Source organism: Scophthalmus maximus, chromosome 15, assembly GCF_022379125.1.
Source record: "Scophthalmus maximus strain ysfricsl-2021 chromosome 15, ASM2237912v1, whole genome shotgun sequence".
NCBI classification, from domain to species: domain Eukaryota; kingdom Metazoa; phylum Chordata; class Actinopteri; order Pleuronectiformes; family Scophthalmidae; genus Scophthalmus; species Scophthalmus maximus.
Window position 1 is genome coordinate 6252364 of NC_061529.1, and position 23332 is coordinate 6275695.

Genomic DNA, 23332 nt, shown 5'->3' on the forward strand with positions numbered 1-23332 from the left:
ATTTCTTACTCTCTTTTTGACTGATGACTGATGACAATCAATTGAATTGATCTCTACTCGACTCTAGTGTGGGGAACAAGTGCATGCAGCCAGTGGCAGGTAGTCCAAACCTGTGGGAGTCTTTGGAGTGTGTGATTTGTGTGTTGCCTTCACTGACAGCGCAGAAACGATCGATTCGTGTTGATGTGTTGCTCTGATGAATCACCGAAGCCTCATCCTTTGGCGCCGCCGCTCCCCATCTGTTAACCTCAAACCAAGAAGGAAAGAAACTGTTCCACGTTTTCGCTTTTTTACACATCGGCAGATTGTAGACTCATTACAATCAATGTTCTGTTTGTCAAAGTGTGATTGAAATGTGGGCCTGTCTTGTCTAGGAGCGGCTGCGAAGAGTGAATTTAGCCGTTTAGCTCCATTCAGTCCAATTCGTTGAGGACCGCCTCACAACTGGCCCCTGGGTCAATTGCAGCCAATCCTGGTACGACTGCATCTGGTACAACTGTCTCTTATTTGGGCCACATCTCCTGTTAACCCTTTCTGTCCAGCTCGGGTTGTTTGTGACTGTCTGTCTGCCTACTATCAGAATAGTGTCAGATCGTTTGCATGTTTTTTTCACATCAATCAATATTACACTTTGGAACAGTGCGAGCCGGGGGTCCGATGGCATGGGGTCGCATCCGCGCCGCTTGTAAACACACATACCACCTCTGCAAAATAAAAAAAAAGTGTTAACTAACCAAGGCCACGGAGTAATGATCATCGCACATTTTCGCGGCAGCGTGCGTGACTTGCGTTCCTTCGGTTCAAATTTTTTTCACTGCTTACTTAAAGCAGAGGATGTGAAATGACGAGAGTGCGGCGACAGGGATCCACTGTAATGCACAGTCGGCGAGAGAGTGCATAAAACATGGACAATCTCAATCTCACTAAAACTGCCCTTTCATGAAATGTCCTGTCGAGAGTCTTGTCTGTTGACGCGGCTGCTCTCTTTCTCTCCTCCGGAGTCTTTTGCTCTCTTCCACTTCCTCTCAGAGGGAGGTTTGTGTAACGGACCCCGTGAGTAAAGTTCTTAAGTGGCAGTGTTCTGTGTTTACACACCCTGTCTTGGTAAAGCTGGATTTTACACTTGGGGCTAAAATAAAGTTGGCAAACAGATGAGAAGTGTCTCTTATCCCCGTCTAACAGGTTTTGGGTGGAACAATTTATCATCCAAAACTGAGCCAGCGCCGCCCGGGGGGGGGGATGTACTGGTGAGGTCCTGGTGGAAGTATTTTGACTGTGTGCGTAACTTTGGAGAATTCACGTAGGGGAATGCTGCAGATTTATTTTTTGCATGCACGTGGACAGGTCCAGCTCGGTCGGATCGCTCAGCGTGTCGCGGCTGTGCTCAGCAAACGACACCACCGGCGTTGCTTCATCATCAACTTGCGCTGTCGCCGGCGCCGTCGGGCCAAACGACTCCCAGGCGCGGTGCTCACAGACTGTGAGGCAATATTTGCTACGGGTGTCGTAATCAAGATTTAATTTCCTCAAGCTTTAAATCTATAAACTCACGATAACACATCTGATAAGGTTTACTCTGTGCAAGCAATGAACACGTGGACTCCCTAGTCGGACCGTGAAGCTGTTTCCAGACATGAACTCGGGGAAAATGTCCCGCAAAAATTGGGGACATTTGGAGTCAGTCGTTTGCACATGGAGAACGCAGCGGGTGATTGTCCGGGTCGGACACGTTCCACGTCAGCAGGAAGATCCCGAGATCATTCGCGTCTGAAAGCGTCTCGAGCGTGTCATCAACTGACTTGCGAGTCACAACAGTGACCGACGTGCTTAACCGGGAGATGAAATTCTGATGTAATCCAGCCAACACTCCCCTCATGGGCGCTGGGTTGAAAAGTGTGGACGGGTGTTGGCTGCGCTGTGCATGACTAAGAAGCACCAAAAGTATTCGCCCAACTCCTGTAGAAATAACTGCTACTAACAGGAGCAGCCATGCCACAGTGTCAAGTGCTGCCCTTCTGGGTTGGGCTCTCTGACCCTCTGGCAGTCTGACCTTGACCTTTATCGGACTACAAAAAATAAATCCCCAAAACGGACAATATTAATTGCTAAACCAAGGTATGGATGTGTTTTTTTTAGAAAACCAAACATACTAGCATGAGACAGTTTTTCCTCTCTTTTTTTTTTCTTCTTTGTAATGATTTTTGGGCAGTATTTTTTTGTGTCACTGTCCGAGCTTTCCGTGTGGAGTTGTTCTCCCCATGCCTGTGTGGTTCTTCCTCCAGGTTCCTCCCACAGTCCGGAGACATGCCTCCCTCCTCACCCCCGTGTCAGCTGGCGTTGAGGCAAGCGCTATAGCTGAAGGATGGATGGATTTATACAATAGGCTGATCATTTGATTTGTTGTTTTTCAGCACAAAACTGTGTCATTTTGGACACATTTTCATTCTGGTACTCATGCGTCTGGAACGTGACCTTGACACCTCTTATGTGTCTACAGTAGGCGTTTGTTTATTTCTGGTGAGAGCCTTGTGTACATCCAGGTCTTGTGTAGGATCACTGGAAGGTTAGGAGTCAAATGACGGTGTTGTGGCCCTCATGAAACAGTCCCACAGCATTTACAGCAAACTCACACACTGGGTTTACTATTATTCCCCAACAAAATGTCGACAATGTCATGAGAAAATGATCATCTCTCCTCTGCTCTAGGTGCGCCCTGCTCTGGGGGCTTACTGCTAAGCATGCTGGGTAAGGAGCAGCCAACTACCAGCAGGTTCAACCTGGTCAACTCTGAAGTCTCTGACACCACGGCGGCCGAAGACACACAGGACGGTATCAGGATGGCCGATCTCGTGGAAAGCTTGGATGCCAGAGAGCTGGATATGGGGGAGGGAGAGGAGAACTATGATGGAAACTACTTAGGTGTGTGTGTGTGTTTGTGTGTGTGTCTGCGTTTGCATATTTTCTGTTTTGTCTTTCTGACTCAAGTCAGGTAAATATAACAACGAATGAATCACATGCTGTGCTTGTGATTATAATTCCTAGCAAACCAAAACCAAAACCAAACCGTCAGTTATACCCGTGAAAAGCTATTATTTGATTCTAACCCTTGATTAAATTTACAGGAAACCTAACTCGTCATACCACAAAACAGATTCATCATTCGTAAAGAAGATGTTTATGGCAATATAGGCCATAAGGAGTGACTGTCATCTAAGGAGACGTATGGAATTAAGGAGTAGGCTAAAGGCCGACTGAGAGACAGAGGGTTCACGTTGTATTCACATCATCTGGAAAGTAGACTAAAAACAAAGTTTAGATCTCAGAAACTTTACCAGAGGAAAAAGCTGACACATTTGACCTAACATCGAAAACTACTGTACATCGACAAAGCATCAAAATCTTGAACAAAGGCGTTGCAGCCTCAGCGCGCCAGAGCATCCCGAGCAGCAACTCCTACGTGCACAAACAGAAAGACCCGCTCTAACCAGCCCCCTCTCTTCCTCTCCCCCCCAGGGGACTGTCGTATCCCATTCTCAGCAGTGTATTCCACGGTGGGCTTTAAGGAGGCCAGTGCTAAGGTTTACCTGCCCACTGTGCCCATCACTGTCCGCATCCTGGAGGTGGAGAGATTCACCAGTGCTCAGGACCGCTTCAACCTGTCGCACAACAGGAGTGTCAACAAGGTCCTAAACACACACACACACACACACACACACACACACACACACACACACACACACACACACACACACACACACACACACACACACACACACATACGATCAGAAAAAGAGTGTTCTACATGGTTCTACTTCTTACTGGTCACAATGTGGAAAAATACTTCAAATTTAGTGCAATATTAAGTAAAATTTTAAATATTATAACTACCATATCCTTCTATGCTGTCCTGCTTCTCACTCCTTTCTCTGTTGTTCATGCTACAAATGTTCTGTTTAAGTTACAGTTCTCAATACGCTTGATTTTTGCTTCTCAAACAGCTAAGGCTGTTCTAATGCAGCCCCCATATACAATGTATTTTAACCTCGCCATTTTCATTGTAAGCACTTTCTCTCCCTCAAACACACACACACACACGCTGTTTCCCCATCTCACCGCGTGCCGCGTGTCCGTCCGTAGTCTCTGCCAGCGGTGTTCAAGATCGAGCTGAAGCACGGCGAGTTCACCTGGATGGTGAAGAGGAAGGAGAAGCATTTCATGGAGCTGCACCGAGAGCTGAGGACGTACAAGACCTTCATGAGGATACCGCTGCCGTCGCGCAGGTTTGGCGCCCACACGCATGCACAGATTTACCTTCCCACGTGAACACGCACATGTGCATACATCCAGTTTAGATGTGGACACAAATACACATGCAACATTATACACTAACTTACACTCTCTTTTGCAAAAGACTTAATATGATCGTGAGCTAAAACAAAGCTTTGATGCTGGAATTGAACAGTTTAGCTCCAGCTTTTTGTTGTGGTGTTAAGAAACATATAGAAAATGTAACACACACAAATGTGCATTGACAGACTGAGTATGATCATACTATTAAAAGAACAGCGAGTCAATCAAATAATTTAGATGAACCGGAAACTTTGGGGACAAAGTATGGAAACACCGCGTGACGCGACAAGTGCTCGCCGGAAGAGCACCGGCGGCTATATATAACACCATCTTCTCCTCTGCGCTCTGCCTCAGCCACACGGTGAGGAGGAGGACGGTGAGGAAGAGCGAGGTGAGGGAGATGCCCTCCCTGCCGAGGGGAGGGGGAGACGAGCTGGTGCGGGACGAGCAGGTCTCCAGCAGGAGGGTGCGTCGCAGCGACCGTTTTTTGCAGCTTCATGAGTGTTTGAAAAAAAATAAAATACTGTTATATCCTGACTTTATGGCAATCGACTCTCCTTGCTTGTCGCTTGTTGCCATTGTAATTAACTCCTTGCCTTTTATATGTGTCCTACAAAAGCTCTAACTGTACGTGTTTGCATGGGGGTTTGTCATTAAAATACTCACAGAGGCCAAAACATAGTGTGTGTGTGTGTGTGTGTGTGTTCCTACAGAGACAATTAGAAGACTATTTGAACAAGCTGCTGAGGATGGCCATGTACCGCAAATATCACCATACTGTGAGTAACCATACTAAGCACCGCACGCTGTCATACATAAACATAACCTCACAATATGGTTCATACTTAGTTTGAGGTTTATACAAATGTTTGTGTTTTATAGGTTTCTCTACTGTAGTAATGAGCCAAATGTATCATATCATCTACTGTAAATAATATTAAATAAAACTCATGTTGTGTTTTTTGTAGATTACACTTTGCTCAACCGCTATGACGGAACATTGTGTGCTGTTTCGAATCAGTCACCTGTTTACTCATAACACCGTGTCTGCTAACACACACACACACACACACACACACACACACATACACACACACACACACACACACACACACACACACACACACACACACACACACACAGGAATTTAAGCACATTATTACTTCTCCCTGAAGCTATTCTTAAGAGGAAGTTAAATGTCTCGGATAAAAATGGATCAGTGAGACACACATAAGACAATGTTGTTCTTTTTTTTCTTTTTCTGGAAGTTGACACAACACTTATCGTATGTTATCTTTGCTGAGCTAATTGTATTAGATATTTCTAATTTTGAAAAACTCCAAATCCAAACACCAATAGGTGACTTATTATCAGACCCATCTTATATTTGGACTTAACATATGTAGCCTACTCCTTAATATACTGAATTTGACCCTTACCCTTACTGAATATCTGAGAGATAACTTTGAGATAATTCAAGATGAGTCAATTGCCTCCAGGTGGAGGCGTGAGCGCAACAGTCGCCTGCTTACAGACTCATGTGTTGTGTTGATGCGCAGCATGTATCACGTTTATGTTTTATTGTGGTGTGTCCATATAAGAGTCACAGTGTGAAGCCTCTTGTTGTCTCTTCCCGTCTTCTCTCAGATGGCGTTCATTGACGTCAGCCAGATGTCCTTCATTCACGACTTGGGACCCAAAGGACTGTGAGCATTTTCCCGTCCTTTCTGTCCCTTCCACGCCCCGAAACAACAACTGATTTTGGACAAACGCTTTACAAACTTGTCTCCTATTATAAGTGTAGAAACAATGTCTGTTGTGTCTCCTCCAGGGAAGGGATGATCTATAAGCGTTCAGGCGGACACCGTATCCCCGGCATGAATTGCTGTGGTCACAGCCAAGCCTGCTACCGCTGGTCCAAACGGTGTGCGGTTACCTCCGTCCTTGTCTTTCACTCTGTCACTGTATCCGTCTTTGTCCTCTGTCTTTCACTCATAATCTGTTTGTACTTCTTATATTCTCCCATGCACACTAACATGTCATGCTCAAATTGCCCCCCTTAAAGCTTAAATGCTCCTTGAGGGATGAATAAAATATTGTGAATTTAATTGGATAATTAATATTATCATGGGCGTTCTTCTTACTTTCTTTAATATCTCTCTGGCTCTAAAACACAATACTTTCTATAGAGAGAAATGTGTTATTCTGACTGGAAAACATGTAGGTGTGATGGTTGTTATGCACAAATAAATGAAACATTTCTGGCTGGAAACTGTCATGGGTGTAGGTGTGGAAACACAGTGACCATTCATTGCACTTTTAAAAATATTACAAATATTGTAAAAACAACGTGTTGATAAGTGTTGTTTTTGGCTGTCATGTGAATTTTTGTAGTGTGCTCGCAAAATCTCAGTAGCATCTTCAACCCAGCTATATGTGCACATGCTTGCCTCTCTCTTCATCTGTGTCTGTTTCTCTCACTTTCTCTTTATCGCAGCCAAATGATTATGTGAGCAGATTTTTCTTGTGTTGTTTTGTCATTTTCTAAAGACAACACACCCAAAAATCCCACACTGTTTGAAATGCTCGGCCTGTCCACCTACAGTACGTCCCCGCGATAGTTTTCTTCCCACACTGTTCCTTAAAACAAGAAATAGAAGAAACCACGGCAATCAGCCGAGATCCGGAGAACTTTACACGGAAAAAACGAAATCAGAAATGATCATCGTGATGATGACAACTGTGTGTGTGTGTGTGTGTGTGTGTGTCTGTGTGTGTTTGTGTGTGCAGCTGGCTGGTGGTGAAGGACTCGTGTTTGCTGTACATGAAGCCAGACTCTGGGGCAATCTCCTTCGTCCTGCTGTTAGATAAAGACTTCAGCATCAGGATGGACTCCAAAGACACAGAGACCAAACATGGAGTCCGGATTGATAGTCTCTCCAGGTCATATTTCTTTCTTTGTGTTTGTGTGTTTATTTAACTGTCATATATTTCCCCATACATCATACTACTGGTTCAGACTGTCTCAGAGCAAACTCATGATTACTTAGACACTTTAATATAAACCCAGAACCGGTCCCCGAGAGATATTCCTTCCTCCTGATCATCGCTTATTCTACTGAGCATTTATTCATAAGTTTCTATTTTTTCCAATTGCGTTAACCGATTTCTTCCAGTTCTGGAGCCTTTGTTTCCTTCTGGTGTCTAAAAATAACTCGACGGACTCAACTAATACTCACAATAATGACAGAAAAATGCACAATTGCAAAAGAATATGTTTGGTATTTCGGAGTGGTGAGGAAAATACACCGTAGGAATAGTTCCTCTTTTGGCTCACTAGAGGAAAACACAAATTCCGGCTTTAACATGCAAATCCACAGTGTGTTCAGTGTGTTAAGGTTGTTATTGCCAGGCATTCCCTCGGTTTATGGCATTAATGTGTTCAGGCTGTTCCCAATAAAATGACCACATCATTTTCGTGCCTGTCTGTAGCACAGGTGTGTGTTTGTTTATTTCACTGCGTCTGAGTTTGCATCCGTGCTCGCCGCCCCCGCAGGACCCTGGTGTTTAAGTGCAGCAGCTACCGACACGCCCGCTGGTGGGGTCAGAGCATCGACAACTTCGTGAGGAATCATGGGAAGGCGTTCCTGCGGGATCACCGCTTTGGCTCGTTTGCCCAGGAAGAGGAAAACATCCCTGCCAAATGGTAACTGCACACTGCTTTGTTTGGAGGGGACAATTTTCATACAATAGTTAAAACATAGATTTAATCTTCTTCTTTTTTTTCCACAAGAAAGCTGCACACTGGCGAGAAAAAAACAGGTTGAAAAAGACGGATTTTCTTATTTTTATCCCCCTTCCTCTGTCAGTCGTTCACTGGTAACTATGGCAATGTATTGAGAGGACTGAGCAAATCAACTCTCTGTTGCCTGTTTTGCCAGGTTTTAGGTCTTTCTTTATTTTTTTATATTATGAATTCTCTCCCCCTCAGCTGGCAGATTCCGCGATACTGAATCATCCGTGTGATATTGTCACTACACCGTCTTTGTGTGCTCAGCGCCGAGCGTGATGCAGAACTGCACCGAGGCCCTGTGAGCCGATGGAGGGGAAAAAAGGAGAAAGAGCAGCGCGTAGACGGCCGTTATGTCATGATGTGACAGTCATGGGTGTAGCCCGACACTTGTCAGGAAGTTGAGAAAGTCAGGAAAGTGAGCAGACACTTGTCCCTTCATCAGCGTCTCTGCGGTTTTGTGGTCGTTTTTTTCAGGCACCTCATGACCAGACGTTGAGCTCCTGAAATAGCAGAAGTAGTCGTCCGTTCACTGTACGTTGTACAAAGTGAAACTTGCCTGTTTACCTCCGTGCATGTGTCAACACACACACACACACACACACGCACACGTGACAACGTCTGTGTGTCTACACTTTTATGGCAGGTATGTGAATGGAAAGACGTACATGGAGGATGTGGCTGACGCTCTGGAGGAGGCCAAAGAGGAAATCTTCATCACCGACTGGTGGTGAGTGTCAGTGTGTGTTTTGTGTGCGCGTGCATGATTTTTGAAGTGTGTAAACAGACGGGGGAGAAAAAGAGAAAAGGCCGCTCAGTCAACTTCTTTCAAAGTTGAAAGAATAAAAAGCAAAACAACCTGGGCCTGTTTTTCGTGAAGGTCAACCCTCTTAAAACTACGCGCCCCTTTGCTCTTTTATTGCTTTGCCCACTTTTATCGTAAAACCCTGAATGAATTCATCCATTTTGCAACGACTGACCAAAATGTACGCGCAGTAAAATGCCGCGGTGAGTTGTACTAGTTGTCTGTGCAACACAGGTTGCCGTGGTTACCTACCTCGGTTTAAAGTGGGCCAGTTTAAGTTGAGTCAAAAGTTGCCTTGTGAACGTCCCTTGTAATCAAAGAAAAGGGGATGTTTACACCCAGTATTACTCACTGCAGATGTGTCCTCGAAGGTCTAACAATGTCCTTCCCGAATCCCCCATAACACATTTGCACAGACGAGTTTGAGCCCTACATTATTTTCATCCGTGTTTAAAAGTGCTGTTCTTTTTTTTTTTTTTGCTTTTATTTTTGTTTTTGCCATGTGTCACATTTGCCATGTGCATGCGATGTGAATGCAGCTTCATAGGTCCAAATCTCCACAGGACACCCTTAAGTCAAAGAGAGATAGAAGCAGAAGTGCTGTAAGAATGTGTGGATGTGACTTAGATAGTGTAAAGCGCTTTGATCGGTTGTTAAGGCTAGAAAAGCTGCTACATGAATGTAATGTGATACATAAAGTCCATTTACCATGTAATCACATCGTTAACTGTTAAATTCTGACCTGGAACCTTTTATTGAGTTTCACTCCCTCATGCTATTCCTTCATGTTTCCAACCTTTCTCGCTGTCAATACTCAAATTAAAGAAGAAAAAAAAGGGGCCCGCCCAAAAGATGTATCTTAACAGAGCAGGGTATGGTCGGTGTCATGGCCACAAGATACAGTATGACATATTAAAGAAATGACATATCTGCACTATTTACAGCACAGGAATCACACACCTTTTTATGTACTTTGAACATATAATAGCTCATAATCCTTTTTCAATATGTGTGTCAACCACCAGATGAACATACCGCAGCACAGCTGTGTTGCCTTCTTTCAGTAGTTCGGTGAATGCCCAGCCCATCATCAGACTCTTGTCACCCAGTTAGTGTTGCACACGCCGTCACACATGCCATTATGTGTGTTACCCACAAGTACTGGCTCTCTGCAAGGCGCTGCGATGGCCCCGGCTCTAATTACAGCCTCATCCCCACACTGAGAATAGAAACATGCAGTCTCCATATCTGTGTTTACACTCGCAGCGCATCCCCTTTGTCCTCCGTTGTCTATACTGGAATCAACAGTTGAATTCATATTTATGTAATCCGTTCACCAGCTGAGAATTTTTTTTTTTTTGACCTGTCTTAAAAGTGTTTGAATGCAGATACACAAATGTTTCCTTTTGTTTAGAAAGAAAAATTGAAATGGTTTCGTGCAAAATCCTTTGGTCACATGAGCCTGGATTAAATAGTGTTGCAACACATAACATGCAAATCTAATGCAACATCAACTCTTATCCTTGCCTGGATTATATCTAAAAAAAAAAACAACTGTTATCCCTGTTCTCTACTTTCAGATTTTTAACAGTGTTTTGTTTTCTGAGTTTATTCTTGCCATTCTTGTGATTTCAAATGTAGTAGTCTGTGGTCCCCTCCGAGCCAAACGTGTGACTGTTTGACGAGGCTGAAATCCCACAGTTCCACGGCAGTAATCGCTGGGCTTAAGGTCTTAACCAATGAGGTGTCAGCCTGTGTAATGTGAGCCAATGGCGATGTAGACATGTAAGCTCGGGATGCCAGTGTGAGTGACTCATGAGTCTATATCATTATGTCATGTCTGTCATATGTAGAGTGCAGAAACTTTGCTGCTGGCAGTCAAAGATCAATGTTAAAAAGTTAGATTTTTTTCTTTTTGAAGTAATGAGGGATTCTTATTCTTATTGTTTTCTCTCAGTCTGTTTACCTGTGCCTCCGTCTTTCCTTGCGTCTGCTTCTTTGTCTCACTCTCGGCCAGGCTGAGTCCAGAGATCTTCTTGAAGAGACCGGTGGTGGAGGGGAACAGGTGGAGACTGGACTGTATCCTAAGAAGGAAAGCAGTAAGTCAGATTAGACCGCCAACATTGTCAGGGGGAAAAAAACTACCATTGCATGGTTAGAGGACTTCAAAGACTCCTTACTAGGTTCCTCATAACTTCCTGAACATTTGAGTACATTTACTGTACTGTGTTTACGTGCTTGTACTTGTGATTGTACTTGAACAGTAGAAGCATATAATCCCCAAAAATACTCTTGTACTTGAATATCTCATTGTTAATTTACATCTGTAAATATCAGTCAAACTTCATCTATATGCAGCACCTTTACAGGTAATGGACAAAACAGAAAGACTCAAATTTCGAGACAAATGCATCCCAAGAAAATAAAAGATATGTAAAAGAAGTACTACAGACGAATAAGGTCAATAAAGTTAAATAAAGTTTATTTTTTTTACCAACACACAAACGTTTGTGAAATAAAATTGAATATAATAAATTATAATGATAAAAAGCACTACATAAAGGCCAGACTGATCAGGTACGATCTTAATACTTCTTTTACCAATGGATACGTGTAAATATAAGTAATATTATATGAATATCCTGCCAACAGCAACAGGGAGTGCGCATCTTTGTGATGTTGTACAAGGAGGTGGAGCTCGCCCTGGGCATCAACTCAGGCTACAGCAAGAGGACCCTCTTGCACCTGCACCCCAACATCAAGGTAGAGGAAGGGATCGTATGTATGGAAAAGACGGTTCAGTGCCCCGTAAGTTTATTTTGTGTCAGTATGTAAAATGTGTCATATGTGTCATATGCTCGTGGTGCAGGTGATGCGTCATCCCGACCACGTCTCCTCCTCGGTCTATCTGTGGGCACATCACGAGAAGATTGTCGTCGTTGACCAATCGGTGGCTTTCGTGGGCGGGATCGACCTGGCATACGGTCGCTGGGACGACAGAGAGCACCGGCTGACGGACGTCGGCAGTGTGACGCGCTCAGTGGCCCTGGAGCAGGTCAGACACACAAATAAACACGAGGACAAATGACTAGTTAAAAACTGCCTGTCCGCAATTTGGATTCATAGTCACAAAATGTGTGATTTGCACATTCTGTTGCACACTGGTTTGTTCAGTCTTTGCTCCTGATCAAGATATCCAAACAACTACTGGACAGTAATCAATACGCCGTGAAAATAGCCATGTTATTATGGAGCACATTTGTCCCCTTAAATGGATTAACCTTTTGGATAAACTGTCTTTAAGTGCAGACTTTCACCAAAACTGTCGCCTTCTGTGCTCAGTCCAAAAAAATGTTGGAGAATAAATCCTTAGGTGTGATTCTAACCTGTCCTTATTTACCCCATTAACATGCACTATGTCATTTATATCACATGTTGTTTCCACGGCCTCAGGCTGCTTCCGCCAATGCTCGTTCCAGCAAGGGTGTGTCCTCTGTCGATGGCGTCTCGCAGAGCAACGGACAGCGCACGCCGCCCAGCGATCCGGTGGACTTGCCCAAGCTGAAGGGGATCGGTCGCAGTCGGAGGGCTCGCTTCAGTCTGTACCGGCACCTGCACAAACACACTCTGCAGCATGCCGACAGTGTCAGCAGCGTGGAGAGTGCAGGTATGTGTTTGTGTTAGAAGAAAAGAGAAGGAATGTGGAAAGACGCAGAGCGAGAGCTGTGCAGGACGCTCCTCGGTTTTTGGCAAAAACATGCTCGGCTACCCCCGCTTCCACACTGGTGTGTTGGAGTGGGTGAGATTGGTGAATCAGAGGCACATTCTAAAGATTTGTGGCATAAAAGCTCTCTATATACTGTGAATGCAGCTCGTTTACGTGTGTGTGTGTGTGTGTGTGTGTGTGTGTGTGTGTGTGTGTGTGTGTGTGTGTGTGTGTGTGTGTGTGTGTGTGTGTGTGTGTGTGTGTGTGTGTGTGTGTGTGTGTGTGTGTGTGTGTGTGTGTGTGTGTGTGTGTGTGTGTGTGTGTGTGTGTGTGTGCAGGGAGCGGTTCTGTGCAGAGCCTAAAGACAGGTGTCGGAGAGTTACAGGGAAACACTCGCTTCTGGCACGGAAAAGACTACTGCAACTTTGTCTTCAGGGACTGGATCCAGCTGGAGAAACCCTTTGATGGTCCGGTACACACACACACACACACAGACACACACACACACACACACACACACACACACACACACACACACACACACAGACTTTATTATTTAGGTCTTACTCTGAAAAGCTCCCACTAGCGCAAGGCTCAAAATTCTTTTCAGAATACAATCCCCTACTTTATATTAAACTTTAGCCTCTCGTTTTTTTTCCCCCTGTCATTTAATTGTGATGGAAACAAATAGTCACATGGAAAATATGAAGTACAACTCAGTATTATCATATGAAGTAAAGCATTTGTTTGACTTATTTTCCCTCTATCCCTCTGATCCATTCTCTCTCCCATTGTCTTTCCGTTCCACACTGTCCCACTGGATCTTTTCATCCTTCGATGTCCTCTCGCCATCTCCTTTCTCATGTTTTCTCCCACCCTTATTCTTAAAAAAAACCCCGCTTTGCTTCCACTCTGCGCAGACTTCATCGACAGATACACCACTCCCAGAATGCCTTGGCATGACATCGCCTCGGTGGTTCACGGCAGAGCGGCTCGGGATGTGGCCAGACACTTCATTCAGCGCTGGAACTTCACGAAGGCACTTGAACACATGCACACCATGTATATTAGCAGACACGCACACATGAGGATGTGGAGCAGGATTAAAACTGAGAGCTAAACTTGTTTGACCAGCTGAGTTTTGACTATGGTTATTTGACAGTACTGTTTTTACAGTGGGGCAAATTCAGGGTTGTAAGTTAGCCAACGGATGTGAAATTTACGTGAAACACTAAACTGGCTTAATCATAGGAAATGTTTGGCTGGAACAGTGGAAAAAAAAACTCTCATGCTTTCCATTGCCCCCCCCCCCCCTAGATTTCCTGCTGTACTCTTTTTGGTTTCTCCTCAATCCGACTCTATATTTACCCTCGCTCTGCCGAAATTTCTCTCCCGCAGATCATGAAGCCAAAGTATCGCTCTCTGTCTTATCCATTCCTGCTGCCCAAGTCTCACTCCAGTGCCAATGAGCTCAGATACCAAGTACCCGACTGCACCGATGCCAAAGTACAAGTAAGAGGACACATGAGGTACACACTTGCACTTACAAACCCCCCCCCCCCCCCCTCCCAAAATTGGAATTGGCTGGTTTCGCCTTTTAAATTACACAAAAATGACACACTGGGACATAAAAGCCAACCACGAACCGAAAAAAAAAAAGAACCACTGTTGGAAAATTAGAGAGAAAACACAAGAGCTACCATAAACTCCCACTCTGCCCTCTGCATCCACGTCGGCAAGCGCTGCTGGAGAGAGATAAGAGAGAGTGAGCGTTGGAGAACTCTCCGTGGGCCAAAAACTTACATAACAGCAAAGATTTGCACTCGCCATTGACTTGTACGGTTTCCTAGCCGAAAGGAACCGACCCCCGGGTGGAATGTGTGACTAAAATAAGAAGGGCATGAAGATCCCTCCGTGTGCCCTTCGTGTATTTTTGCTTAGAGAGACGGTGATATTTGTTTCCCTTTGTCACTTATTAGAAGTTTGTGTTTGGAACTTTTTCCTTTTTTTTTTCCCTCTCTTTTTTTTAAAACTACCCCTGATGATACTTTTCAAAGTGTGTGCTATAACGTGACTGTCTCTAATTTTATGTTCGTTGAATCATTTTATCCCATGCACTATGTAGAAGCCCCGACTATGCGAGAAAAAAACAACAACCTTTTTATTTGCTGTAAATGCAAATGCATATCAGTATTTCTTAGGTTTTTCCACACAAAGCTAATCAATCTCTTCAATGCACAGAGAAGTTGTTGCAACAACTGGGGTCTTGTTGGCAGGACTTCTACATTCAGCTCTTACATTATTTATGTGGCCATACATTGAAAACATATCCTGGGTATTTTGAACTCCCTTAGTAGTACAGATCCCATTCAATAATAAATAACTTTATTTATCCGTGTGTGTGCGTGTTGTACATTGAAGCAACATTTAACATACACAGTAACATCCAAGTAAGAGTCAGCAGTGGTTGGAATTTCGATAAAAGACAATAAATAGTGTTCAAATAGTGATAAAATGAACAGTGTTGAAATAAATGCAGCTCTGATAATCCTGTGTCTGTGTGTATTAGGTGTTGCGGTCATCAGCAGACTGGTCGGCGGGCATAAAGTACCACGAGGAGTCCATCCACAGTGCCTACATCCAGGTCATCGCCAAGAGCAAACACTACATCTACATCGAGGTAAAGCAGCCTTCGAGGCCTGGATGTGAATATGAAAGACGAAAAGACTGTTCCCCCTGGTTCATTTGGCAGCACTATCATCTAAGATGCTGATGATGGCGTAGAACCTGAATCCATCATACTTTGTTGTCAGTCACTTTTCATTGTGGAATGAAAAACTCAGTCACAGAGTTCGCGTACGCGCAAACGCAAAGCCTGAAAAAAGCTACAACCCTGTCTCTCTGGGTTTGTGTCGCTCTCTTTTCAGAACCAGTTCTTCATCAGCTGTGCCGACAACAGGATGGTGTACAACAAGATCGGAGACGCCATCATTGAGAGGATCATCCGGGCACACAAGTACTTTCCTTCTGATTAAACTTTTGCTCCCTTTTGAATTTCGAGCTTCGGATTATAGAAAATGAACATGACGGAACGTGAACATTTGATTTCTCTGCCGCTGCGTCTCACACTGACACAGGGAGGGAAAGAAGTACCGGGTCTATGTGGTCACCCCGCTGCTTCCCGGTTTTGAGGGAGACATCACCACGGGAGGAGGGAACGCCATTCAGGCCGTCATGCACTTCAACTACAGGTGAACCACACGCACTCAAATTAAGAAGTGGGAGTTTTGTGTAGAAAGAGGAAGAGTGAAGAGAAGTGGACATGTCATTAGATTTTTTTATCGCAGTTCATTTCTTTCAAGTTTATTCAAGTACTACTTTTGTATCATTTAAAATCTCCTGTCTCCTCAGAACCATGATCAGAGGAGAGTACTCCATCATATCCCAGCTGAAGAAGGAGAGTAAGTACAAGACTAATCCACAATATTGACTTTTTTGATACATGATGTTAAGGTTAGATTTAGAAAAGTTGATGACATTCTCCTGACTTCATCCTCTTCGCTGCTTGAATCCCAATTCCACCCTCTCTCTGCTGTTGCCCAGTGGACGACCAGTGGATGAACTACATCTCCTTCGCCGGTCTGCGGACTCACGCCGAGCTGGAGGGACGGCTGGTCACAGAGCTCATCTACGTCCACAGCAAGATGCTCATAGCGGACGACAACACAGTCATCATCGGTAGGCATGTCTCTCATCTGCTTTGTCCCCTTCCTTTTACTTGCGCCAGCTATTATTTGAGGCAACTAGTCACTCACGCACGTGACACCATCAAAATGTGTTGGAGCCCAAAAACTATCTGTAATTCTCTTTCTTTCACCATGTGTGCAGCTGAAAGATGTACCACTTAAAAATTATGATATTTAGTCAGTGATATGTAGCTCTGTTGTGCCACCTGCTGGCTGATGAGGTGCAGCTCACTCTCATGGTACTTCAACAATCGACCAAAACGTTCTAATATCCATCTCTTTCTTCATGTGCCACATATTTTGTCGTTTGTCTAAGGACAAAAGAAGTATTAAAAAGCTACAAGTAGAAGATCTGGTCTTCACATCTAAAATCTTAATGAGCTTGGACTCAAGTCTTTAAAAATAATCTGAAAATTATTGTTATTCACCACATGAACAAAGAGGTAACACCAAGAGCAAGTCAGATGAATGTAGAGATTCAAGTATTTTGTGTGTGTGTGTGTGTGTGTGTGTGTGTGTGTGTGTGTGTGTGTTTCAGGCTCTGCTAACATCAACGACAGAAGCATGCTGGGTAAACGTGACAGCGAGGTAGCGGTGATTGTTGAGGACTCGGAAAAGGTGGCCTCTGTGATGGATGGACACGAGTACGAAGCTGGACCCTACGCACTCCAGCTACGCCTGGAATGCTTCAGGTGAGTGTGTGTGTGTGTGTGTGTGTGTGTGTGTGTGTGCATGAAACAGATTGAGAGGGGGATGTTAAAAACGTATGGCATTTTCAATTGTTTTATCATCTTTTATACTTTTCAAAAGTTCACAGTGAAAATCTGAAAACTAAAAAATAAATCTCCAATGTAAAAAACAATTTTACAAAAACATTTTACCCAAAGTTGTAAAATGTTTTTGCCACTTCTCAAAAGTCACTGTATCCCCCCCCCCACCATCTTTCTGTACAGGACGATCCTCGGCGGTCACACCGACTCCAGCATCGACGTGTCGGACCCCATCAGTGACCGTTTCTACAAGGAGGTGTGGATGACCACGGCTGGCCGCAATGCCACCATCTACGAGCGGGTGGGTTGCACGTGAAGGGCTCGAAGTGAATTGCAATCGGTCTAAGCTGCACCTTGTTGACCTCGGTTGTAATTACAAGGGCTCGGCACGTGGTTCACAGTTTTACAAATCAGTTTTTAAATCGGCCAGCCAGACAAATCCACAGTTGTTAGTCTTAGTCGCAGTTGTTAGACGTAATACGAGGCTTCGGCAGTCTAAATCCATCGAATCAACTAGGTATCTTCCAAGGATATAGAAAATAGAAAGTTTCAATAAACTTTGGAAGACAGTTTTGCACAGAATAAGGTCTTTGGACTTTGTCCCCCATCTTCACAGCGTACGGGCATGTGAGTAATTTTTTGGACTGAGAATTTAACCTGTTCTTTAAAGGTTTGAGCCAGTGGCTAAAAACAAGGGCTTCAGTTAAGGGCAGCAGTATGTTCTCGATATTTACAGTGTGTGTGTGTGTGTGTGTGTGTGTGCTTGTTTCTCTGCAGGTATTTCGCTCCCTCCCTTCATCGCTGGTGAGGAACATGTCGGAGCTGGAGCAGTTCCAGTCCAAACCGGGCTTGGCCCAGACCGACCTGCCCCGCGCTCAGGAGGAGCTGCGCAAAATCCGCGGCTTCTTGGTGCAGTTTCCCCTGGACTTCCTGTCCGAGCACAACCTCATGCCCTCCGTCGGAACAAAGGAGTCCATGGTCCCGACGGAGATCTGGACATAAAGGAACGTAAAGAAAACCCCCACTGACCCCCCACTACTGACAGGTCGAGCTGTTTCACAAGCATCTCCAGTGGAGTCTCATCATCGGATGTGTAACATTGCAAAAGAGAGATCGCCGTTGATGAATATAGTCTGGAGATGAGAGGGCAGGTTTACAGCCCTGCTGGGCATTGACAATACTCTCAAATCTGTTTTGTACTGGAAGAAACAGTGGTACTGTAACAGCTAAAAGAAGTAAGCACTAAATATTGGGATGTATGAAGAAGAAAAAGACACTTGAGGGACAACGGTTCCAACTGCATTGGGCCTGCATTCAAACTGTGGAGATAAAAAAAAAAGGAAACAGGCACATGAACATGGGGTTTTGGGATCAAACTGGACTCCGGACACTTGCACCTTTGGACTGTTGGAAAAGTTCACAAGAGGGCGAGGATTGCAAAGGGACCAGGATGAGGAACCAGCAAAATAAAATACTCAGCTCTTGGTTTACGATAAAACAAAATACCCAGAGGTGATGATGATGATGCATGCGAGTTGTAATGTAATATCTATGCTCAAATGGTGAGTATATGATCTCACGGAGGAGTTGTTGGACCTTGTGCATGTGCCGCTTCAAAATCTCAGATTGTATCTTGTAGGTCTTTTTCTAATCCAAGACGGGGCACTTTTTACTAACTGTGCTGAAATCCTGTCAACACGATTGCCATGATGCATGTACCAATCGCAACTCTGAAAAAAAGGAAAAAGGTGGAGACATTATACTTGCTGTCAAAGGTGTTTTGTGAGAGATTATCACTATAATCTGTTGAAAATCAAAGTTTGTCAGATTGTGTTAAAAAAAGGATGAGTGGAGACGGTTGTGGACGTGGCCGACGTTGGAGACAATCCGCTCACAAATTCGGAGACGCAGTTTTCTTCTTTGCTCAACAGATGGTGCCAGCGTCTCAGAGCTACTGTCTGTGTACAGCGAGGGAAGAGTTTTGAGGCGAGACTTTCAGATCTCCGGCCTTGTTCCTCGCCAAGGCGTTGTTCCTTCCGAGGCTTTCATTTTGAGTCCGTAAATACAGTATAGAAAGCAACGCAAACCGTGGACATCATAAAACAATATATATATATATATATATATATATATATATATATATATATATATATATATATATATATATATTTATATACAAAGCATGCAGCTGATGGCTGAAGCAAAGCTTCCACACGATTCAGCTTGAAATTTTCCTTGCTACGTTTCAGTTTTCCGGAGTTTCCAGTTGTGTTTTGATTCTCTTATGTTTATGATTGACTTGTTTTATATATGTGAGTGTCTGGACTTTGTGTTAACTAATTTAAAAAACATTTTTTTTCACTTTTGATATCTGTCGGAGCGTCTTGTTTTAATCACCAACCCCCCTCGAAATGTGAAGTTAATTCAATAACCACTCCTTTTGAATCCAGCTCTGCTGAATGTTAAAAAAACAGCAAACAACCGATTAAACATCTTCACCGGGGTTTATGATCAACAATCAGGGCCGAGCGCCAGTGATTCAACATGTAGGTTTTTTTTGGAGAGCCCGGGCTATTCCTGGAAGGTAATTAATTCAGGATCTGATCATAAAATATAGATATGTTTCTTTTTAAATGGGACCAGGAGCTTGATAAAGTGAAGTGATAATGTTCTGAAACAAAAACAGAGTTTTTCCCTCTTCACTTATTGATTTGGACAACACTGCCTGCATTGTTTTTACCCTTGCTCTCTTTGTCAGTGCAATGTTTATGGAATATGAATCATTTAACAGTCTTTTAACATCTATCGTTTCAAACGTATGGCATGGTTGTATATGGATGGTTGTGAACGTGTATTCTAGGCCTCTGTTTATCTTCATCATAACCATCAAGCGACAGTTTTTTTCCGTCAACTCTCTGTGCCCCTTGACCTCAGTTCAGCTGGTCTTGCTCCCACTCTGTGTTATGTACAATACTGTTTCGTACAGTTGGTATAATTTCTAATTTCTAACTGCTCCTTTACCACATTGTGACTCATAATTTCGATGGCTAATGACGAATAAAAATGATCTCTGAAGTTGTCGTTTGTTTCTTCCTATGAAAAAATAAATGGAAGTAGTTAATGAAATTAACATGTCAGCGTCATACTGGAGTGTGATGGGTCAGAATGCAAAGCGGGCAAAGACTTCACCGTTCAACAGTTACCTAGAAATTGAAACATCTGGATTTTAAACCTGTTTCCCAATTATCAATGAGACTTCCTGAATGATGAAAAAGGATTCCACCTGTAACTGCCAAATATGGCCCTGTGCATGTCAATCGTCACCATTACTCATCCTCTTTGTTCTGGCAGAAGGCACTGTATGAAAGAAAGTTTGTTTTCATTGTAGCTTCCCCCCCCCCATCCCTTTTCCATGTACTATTTGTTTATTTATTTATACAGAGAGAGTAAATGGTCAAAAAATGTAATCTCTTTTTTCAAATACTCGAAATAAAACCTTTATAATAGAGGAAAATACATTGAGCCATCGCAACTTGGAAAGTAAATGAACGAAAAAAATCATTTATTCATTATTGAATATTTTCCAGATTTAAAAAAAAAAAAATCTGAGATGTTATCAAAAATCTGAGATGTTTATTTTCAGTAAAATAAAGGCTGAACTCTGCACCTTTAATGTAATCGATGCAAAAGTCTAAAAACAAATCTATGATTATGTAACAAAAGAAAACAGCTTAATGACACAATGATCCAGAGGATCATGACAGGTGATCGGCAGGTTGTTGTTGTTTTTTTCATTCCCTCAGACACTGAAATGCTGGTGTTGGACGGTTGACTGCGCAGTGTTGGCTGCAAAACTGTGTAAATAACCTGACAAGACTGAATGTGCTCTGTGTGTGTGTGTGTGTGTGTGTGTGTGTGTGTGTGTGTGTGTGAAGAAACTGCGGACCAAGTATTTAAAACGAGGTAGAATCATGGGCTCCTTTTTTGCAATATCTGGACGCAATTTGTTTCTACTTGTATTTATACCATGTATTTATGCACTGATTTAGTTTTTGCCTATATTTGTTTTGTTTTTGTTGTCATACTACTATAGGGTTTATGAGTTTAAGTCTCCTGGACTTGTGGTTAAGATGAACTGGGCATTGTGTGTGTGTGTGTGTGTGTGTGTGTATGTTTTGGTTGGGTTTTGGGTTTTGGGTTTTGATTTTTATATTTTTTTTATATGCTATCAAAGAATTTCAATCAAAAACACTGTCAAGGGATTGAACTGATAATGAAGTATCAAAGCAACTACAGATGCCGGATAAATGCTGTGGAGTAGGAACACAAACGCACTGTAAAAGTGTAAACAGAAAGTATAGTACCTCAAACTGCGCTCAAGTTACTGTACTCAATTAATTTGACTCTAGCTTTTGCTGATCCAGTGTTGACCATTCATTTAAAAAAAGAAGAAAGAAAAGCATCTTTTGACTCAACAAAACGTTATCAAAGTGCAGAAGTAAACCTCCTCAACATGAAAGCTAAAACTTAAACTGTAACTTTTTTTTTTAATGTTTGTCCTGAATAAAACTATCAAATAAGACGAATGACATTAGAATAAATGATCATGCATAATTGAAACATCATCTTCTGACAGACTCTTTTGTTCTATTGCAAAAATACAACACAACAAAGTTTGGGAGTCCCTTGGTGCCTCGGCAAGCCCCGCCCAGTGGAAGGCGGGGCTTGCCGCTCCCTCCCGCCCTCCCTCCCTCCCTCTGAGTTTTAACTGGCTGTCACAGCAGCGGCCGTAAGACAAACAGCACCAGCAGCAGCAGCAGCAGCAGCAGCCGACCACACTCCTCTATCCACCGTGTAAATCCCGCAGCAGAGCCATGGAGCCGGAGGGGCTGTGATGTACCTGGCGCGCTCGCTGCCCACATCCAGCCGTGCGCTCCCGGCGCGAGGCGCGTAACCGGGGGGAGAGAGCGCGCGCGTGTTGTGTGTGTGTGTGTGTGTGTGTGTGTGTGTGTGTCATCACCACCACCGTGTCGCTTGCTGAGACACCCCCGTGCAGGACAGAGGGAGAGGAGAGGAGAGGAGAGGAGAGGACAGCGGAGGCCGATTCAGGATATAAGGGGCAACGGACGCGCCGCGGCTCCTCGCGTCCTCCATCATGGCGAGTGACTCTCCCGCCCGGAGCCTGGACGAGATCGACCTGTCCGCTTTGAGGGTGAGATGAACGCGACTCTCCCACGTTTCCTTCCTTTAGTCCTTCATGTCCGTGCGTGCGTGTCTCCTTCCCCCCCCCCCCCCCCCCGTTTGCACCTGACTGCGACCCCCCCCCCCCCCCCGTGAATAACAGCCGGCAGGAGGCTGCGCGAGGCGGCGGATGTGTGTGAGACGAGCCGCCGCCGCAGCCAGGCCGCCGCGATGTGTCAAATTATAGATCAGTGTTCTATGTAGAGGCACCGGTCAGTGACATGACAGCTGGCGTCTGGAGCCTTATCTCCATCCTGTGTCAGTGACAGGGTGGTTGTGGACGGTGTGTGTGTGTGTGTGTGTGTGTGGTGCTGACTGGAGGTTGTAGTTTGACCTGGATAGGAGGGTTTGTGTTTCTTTCTTTCTTTCTTTCTTTTTCTTTTTTTGCAGTGGGTCAGCGTTTTATATGCCTCTATCAGATTGATTCAGACAGCAGTGGAATTTAACCTAACACACACACACACACACACACACACACACAGAAACCATCACTTGATTTCACATGTCAAGTTATCATTTGCCCAGATTGGCCCTGTGCTGTTTGTTCCTGTATGCATTGCTTTTGTACGTGTGTGTGTGTGTGTGTGTGTGTGTGTGTGTGTGTGTGTGTGTGTGTGTGTGTGTGTGTGTGTGTGTGTGTGTGTGTGTGTGTGTGTGTGTGTGTGTGTGTGTGTGTGTGTCACACGCACACACATACACAGATGAGTGCTAACCTACCTGTAGTCACTGTAGGCTGCTCTCCATCAGAGCTGAAGCCTCGCTCGCTGCAATAGCCAGTTTCTTTTGTTCATCGAGTGTGTGTACCGCACATACCACAACACACACACACACACACACACACACACACACAAACAGCAGCCCCCTTGCGCTCGTGTTTATGCGTGGACACCCATGTTTTTTCCGCCTCGCTCGGCATGCAGTGTG

The 23332-nt window shown here is 44.2% G+C and overlaps 2 protein-coding genes across 14 annotated transcripts in view; both read left to right on the forward strand.

Annotated features, from left to right (window-relative positions):
• pld1a (phospholipase D1a) overlaps window positions 1–20242 on the forward strand; it is a 29026-nt gene extending 8784 nt beyond the window's left edge. For both annotated transcript variants that reach the window (XM_035609381.2, XM_035609380.2), the window contains exons 2-26: window positions 2707–2919; window positions 3514–3683; window positions 4138–4280; window positions 4705–4816; window positions 5064–5129; window positions 5998–6056; window positions 6182–6274; window positions 7141–7293; window positions 7907–8056; window positions 8787–8870; window positions 10963–11044; window positions 11598–11708; window positions 11815–12000; window positions 12399–12612; window positions 12990–13118; window positions 13572–13690; window positions 14050–14163; window positions 15221–15331; window positions 15579–15667; window positions 15789–15902; window positions 16063–16112; window positions 16255–16389; window positions 16936–17089; window positions 17351–17468; window positions 17945–20242. In XM_035609381.2, coding sequence (XP_035465274.1) covers window positions 2739–2919; window positions 3514–3683; window positions 4138–4280; window positions 4705–4816; window positions 5064–5129; window positions 5998–6056; window positions 6182–6274; window positions 7141–7293; window positions 7907–8056; window positions 8787–8870; window positions 10963–11044; window positions 11598–11708; window positions 11815–12000; window positions 12399–12612; window positions 12990–13118; window positions 13572–13690; window positions 14050–14163; window positions 15221–15331; window positions 15579–15667; window positions 15789–15902; window positions 16063–16112; window positions 16255–16389; window positions 16936–17089; window positions 17351–17468; window positions 17945–18169 — 3162 coding nt within the window. In that variant the 5' untranslated portion in view covers window positions 2707–2738 and the 3' untranslated portion in view covers window positions 18170–20242. The remainder of the gene's footprint in view (window positions 1–2706; window positions 2920–3513; window positions 3684–4137; window positions 4281–4704; window positions 4817–5063; window positions 5130–5997; window positions 6057–6181; window positions 6275–7140; window positions 7294–7906; window positions 8057–8786; window positions 8871–10962; window positions 11045–11597; window positions 11709–11814; window positions 12001–12398; window positions 12613–12989; window positions 13119–13571; window positions 13691–14049; window positions 14164–15220; window positions 15332–15578; window positions 15668–15788; window positions 15903–16062; window positions 16113–16254; window positions 16390–16935; window positions 17090–17350; window positions 17469–17944) is intronic.
• Window positions 20243–21945: 1703 nt separating this feature from the next.
• The window catches only part of tnika (TRAF2 and NCK interacting kinase a), a 57644-nt gene continuing 56257 nt past the window's right edge, over window positions 21946–23332 (forward strand). For 9 of the 12 annotated variants that reach the window (XM_035609368.2, XM_035609370.2, XM_035609369.2 and 6 more), the window contains exon 1: window positions 21946–22379. In XM_035609368.2, the coding sequence (XP_035465261.2) occupies window positions 22323–22379 (57 nt within the window). In that variant the 5' untranslated portion in view covers window positions 21946–22322. The remainder of the gene's footprint in view (window positions 22380–23332) is intronic. The other 3 variants (XM_035609378.2, XM_035609379.2, XM_035609377.2) reach the window with 1 other exon arrangement.